This window comes from Lolium rigidum, chromosome 6 (genome assembly GCF_022539505.1).
Source record: "Lolium rigidum isolate FL_2022 chromosome 6, APGP_CSIRO_Lrig_0.1, whole genome shotgun sequence".
NCBI classification, from domain to species: domain Eukaryota; kingdom Viridiplantae; phylum Streptophyta; class Magnoliopsida; order Poales; family Poaceae; genus Lolium; species Lolium rigidum.
In genome coordinates, this window is record NC_061513.1 from 42,175,050 (window position 1) to 42,180,076 (window position 5,027).

The following is a 5,027-nucleotide window of genomic DNA, read 5'->3' on the forward strand; positions in this document are numbered from 1 at the left end:
TACCTTGTTTACCAGTCATTTCATTTAATTTCCAAAAAAGTGTCTGCATAAAAGAAGATTATGTACTGCTGTTACTCAGTTACCTTGTTTACCAGTCCTTCATTTAATTTGTTGATAACGGAGCGTCTCTTAAGTATCTCTTTTGGAGCTAATCTTATATGTTTCTTCAGATTTCGGCAGATGGGAATAAAGCCAATGGACCCGCTTTGCTTGTCAGCGACCAGAACAAGTACAAGTCCATGCTTATCCGGACATATTCTACTTTGTGGATGATTGCAGGCTTTGTCTTTGTAATTTATATGGGCCATCTCTATGTCTGGGCCATGGTGGTTGTGATTCAAATATTCATGGCAACAGAGCTTTTTAACCTACTCAGAAGATCCAGTGAAGAGAAACAGCTGCCAGGGTTCAGGCTGCTGAATTGGTAGGTTCTAGGTCATTCTGATGCTGCTGTTGTTTTCAACTGGAAAATTGTCAATAACTTTGTTGCATATGATTTGTGTGAGTAAGCCTTATCATTTCTTTGCAGGCACTTCTTCTTCACGGCTATGTTGTTTACTTATGGCCGCTTTCTTAGTCGGGAGCTTGTTAACACAGTAACATCAGATCACTTGTTGTTTAAGCTTGTCAGTGGCCTAATCAAGTATCAGATGTTTATTTGCTATTTTCTTTATACTGCTGGTAAGCCTCAGTATATTTTGCTGTGTGCAGTAAATAATGTCTATTAACGATGATTCATTAAAAAACTTCATGTTGCATTAAGAATATTTCCGAGTTATTACATGATACTATAGTGGAATTATTTTATTAATTGAACTATTCACTTGAACTTCTATAGTGGAATTGTTTTATTTGTTGAACTGCTAGTCTAAATATTGGAGGAATGGAGGTTCTACATTATCTTACCTATTCTGGGTGCGCATTAGGGGTTTTCATATGTCAAGAATTTAAAGTTTGTGTAACACAGGCCTGCCCAAGTAATCTGAACAACATGATGATTTGCAAAAGCTTGGTTTCTTTAATTTTTCTAATGTGCTTGGTTGCATGAGCTTCTCTTAGATATATTGCTTCCCCTCGCAACTTGCCTGTCTTGTTAATTTCTAGTTCATATCTTGCAATAGAAGTAATATGTAATTGCCATGATCCAGGATTTGTATGGTTTATTTTGACTCTGAAGAAGAAGACATACAATTATCAGTTCAAACAGTATGCCTGGACGCACATGATTCTTTTGACGGTTTTTGCGCAGTCTTCTTTCACTGTGGCAAATATATTTGAAGGGATGTTCTGGTAGGCCACCTTGTCAGAGTACTTCTTGCAATGTTGACTTACTGACTTAACTGAAATGTTTGGGTATTTTTATGCAGTTATGACTTTTAACTTGCAGTTATTCTTTCCTAAATAACACCTAAAGTTGTTGAACTAACTTCAAGATGCGTAATTTTTTTACAGCTGTAAAAAATAGTTTTGTCATGAAATCCTGAACCTCTTGAAGTTAATAGGACTTCCCCATGCTGCCACCCTATGTGCCTTCACAAAATCTGTAGCCTACTGTTCTTACTTTAACTACAGTGGTAACATCACTATGTTGTCCATATTGACCTTTTTGAAATTGTTGTTCTCCCGTTAAAAAAAAAGAAATTGTTGTTCTAGTAGTAATTTGTGTTTGTATCTGGACCCACCACTTGAGGTCTCCACCAGAAAGATAAAATAAAAAGGGAAAAAACATAGGACTATTGGAGTGCTGGTGCAACAGCTAAACCATGTTTGATTTTTGTGTATGGCTATTATTTCCATTTGCACTTATCTATTATTATGGGACCTAGAATTTTGATTTTTGTGCTTAAGTTAAGCTACTTTATATAGTATGAATTGCTCAATAAACTGCCCAATTGGGTTCTATGCATGCTAATTAAGCGAGTTATTATTGATATTTCAGCCTGTGCATTTCACAAGCTCCATACATATTCAATGCTATGCTTTGTGCAGGTTTCTTCTTCCCGCTTCGCTCATTGTGATCAATGACATTGCTGCGTATTTATTTGGGTTTTTTCTCGGGAGAACACCATTGATCAAGTTATCTCCAAAGAAAACATGGGAAGGTTTTATTGGTGCATCAGTGACAACTATAGTCTCTGCTTTTCTGGTGAGATGAAAGCCCTGGTTAATATACTTTAGATGTTATTATTAGCATGCTTCACTTTTCCCCTTTTTTTGGCAGTTAGCAAATGTAATGGGTCATTTCCCATGGTTGACGTGTCCAAGAAAGGTGACTTATTATGTCTTTCAGAACGTGACAGTTGTACCTGCGAATCACTAGGCTGTTGAATTTGTTCTTAAATTTATTATGGAAATATTTGCAGGACCTGTCAACAGGGTGGCTTCATTGTGATCCTGCTCCGATGTTCAAGCCAGAGCATTACTTTTTGGGCGACTGGGTGCCACAGTGGGTAAGAGCATCCTCTTCAAATTGTTACTTATACCAATTTTTATCTACTATAGGCTTATCTGCTCGCGTGCTTACAAAGTTCATTACCATAAAGCTCAACATGGATTACCACCCTCCGCTCCCACTGATGCCCCCACCTAAGTCAGTTTACTTTGCTTTGATCCTACGTGGTCAGTGTGAGGTTTCACATGCAAGTTTATTTCCGATGATATATCAACCAATTAGCATATAACCCGAAAGATATGGTGGGCCCACATGTTACTTTGAAACTTCCTCCTTCCATTTCTTTCTTTCTCCATTCCTCTCCCTTCCTGCTTCCCTCCCTCAGGATCCCAAACACTGTCCAGGTCATTCCCAGTGTGGAAGAATCTGGCATCAGTACTGCTGTCACCTTTGGCTAGACTCTGCGCCTCCTTCTTTCTTCTCTTCCTCCCTTTGCTTATGTAGACATGCTTTTTTGCTTTGGTAATTCCAGCTTTTCTATTTTGGGAGAAATGTGGGCTATATGGGAATCCACATCAGTTGTGAGCAGGTTTGGGGTGAGTTGTCGACCATAGGCATCTTTGACAGTGGCCACAAACTAGTTTCAGTAGTGTATTCTCATGGATGCCAACAGGAAAGTGGGCCCATTGGCACTGGTGATGCATTCATTTGTTCGCGGCACTGGTGTTAGGGAGAGAGGGAGAGACGAGAGAAAGGATATTGTGGACAGCAGCAGCAAGTTCAGGAGGATCAGCAGCAGCCAGTCATTTGCAGAGCACGCCGGCAGTGGCGCCAAGAAAGAATATTGACCTGTCCAGATAGAGTATACTCTCTCAGGACTTATGGATTTCTTTGCTTTTTTACTGTACTAGTGTACTAGTACCAGTAGTTGGCGTCCAAGCCATGTTTGTCTCAGTCTCGTGTTAGCTGTAGAGCACGAGTCGTGTTGTTAGTATTCTATGGCAGGGACTTCTCTAGATAATTAGAGAGGGTTCACTTGGTGTTAGACAAGAAAAAATTAAGTCTGTCTCCCTCTTCTAGTACCCTAATTCCCTTCAGGCCATGTCATCTGTCCATCCTCTGCACAACAATCATCCTGAACCAAGGTTCACGGCAGGGGACTTGTTGTGTATGCTGATGTGTCTGACAAGTGGCATCCACAGGAGCGTTATATGTATGTGCCATGTTTGCTCAAACCACGGAGTTTTGTGTAAGGTCAAACCTTGCATTGAATGTCGAGACGTTTATCCCCTTTCCGATTCTGGAAAGGTTAAACAACCACAACCACATCGTGTGTATGTGATCAAGCGCTCAATTGATGCAACATGCTATTTTCTTCTAATTACATACCAATAAAATCCCTCTCCTCTTTGGTGTACTAATACAACTTGACAATCTACTTATTTTAGTTTATTGTCTTTTCATTGGGTTTGTATCATGTTTCCCGAAGTTTCGGAATTCAATGCTTGTGAATTTAATCTGTACTTTTCTCCTGGCAGTTTCCATGGAAAGAAGTTTTCCTTTTACCCGTGCAGTGGCATGCTTTAGCCCTTGGTTTGTTTGCATCGATAATAGCTCCATTTGGAGGATTTTTCGCAAGTGGCTTCAAGAGGGCTTTTAAAATAAAGGTACATACTGCTTTGTTATTTTTCCATCTTTCAGGAATATTGAAGTATTGACTGTACTGTTTCATTCCATATATGTACGAATTTTATAGGATTTTGGTGACAGTATACCTGGGCATGGTGGAATCACTGATCGAATGGATTGTCAAGTAAGTTGAACCTGAAGGAACTTCTTTATGATTCAATTTTCTGGCCTGTGTAGTTTAGCTGAATTCTTTTATGTTGCTGTGCATTTTCCCAGATGGTTATGGCAGTTTTTGCATACATATATCTCCAATCATTTATCTCGCCCCACAATTTCTCTGTTGATGCAATCTTGGATCAGGTCAGTGTTGTGTCTTGCTTCCATATGCTCTTATCATCCTTGGTGATTCTCATCCATCACCTATACTTTTGTCCATCCAGATTCTAAGAAACCTAAGTTACGAGGAGCAGAAATCCTTATACCAGCAACTTGGGGAGATGATCCTTGAAAGGCAATTTATTCAAAGCTGAGAAGTTTCTTGCTTATAAAGCACAACCCAACGATGTGTGTGGTTCGTTATGTAGCTCTAGCTTCATGTACAGCATCATAGCTCCACTGTACCGTGATAGAGTGATATGTCCTTATCCAAACCGTTGTACAGAATGGAGTGTGGATGGGGTTTAGGTTCGTGATTTGCTCTCCAGTTATCCTCTGTACCGATTCCCTCATTTTCAGTTAGCATCTGTGATCTTGTAAAAATGGAGCTGGACAAGCTTATCCGTGTATATGACTTGGCTGGCCTCGCGTCAAATATTTGGAGAATGCGAGAAAACAGGGCAATCAGGTTTCCGTTTTGTACCTTATTTGCTGATATGATTCTGTCATAATCCTTTTCGTAGCATGCCAGTGTTCACTAGTTTGAGAAGAGTAAAGTTTGATCTGACCCGAGTTAAAGGAAGAGCTGGAAAAGTTGTTTGAATCTAGTTGATGTTGAGCTAGTTTAAAA

At 39.6% G+C, this 5,027-nt stretch overlaps 1 protein-coding gene across 1 annotated transcript; it reads left to right on the forward strand.

Annotated features, from left to right (window-relative positions):
• Window positions 1-170: 170 nt before the first annotated feature.
• Window positions 171-4,724, forward strand: LOC124660692 (phosphatidate cytidylyltransferase 1-like; the record flags this gene model as incomplete). Its single annotated transcript, XM_047198514.1, is given in 10 exon segments — window positions 171-424; window positions 530-681; window positions 1,149-1,290; window positions 1,990-2,146; window positions 2,222-2,269; window positions 2,364-2,450; window positions 3,931-4,059; window positions 4,149-4,205; window positions 4,298-4,381; window positions 4,462-4,724. Coding segments are annotated over 10 exon segments (1,200 nt in total), but the record flags the coding sequence as incomplete, so codon positions are not given.
• Between the last annotated feature and the right edge of the window lie 303 nt (window positions 4,725-5,027).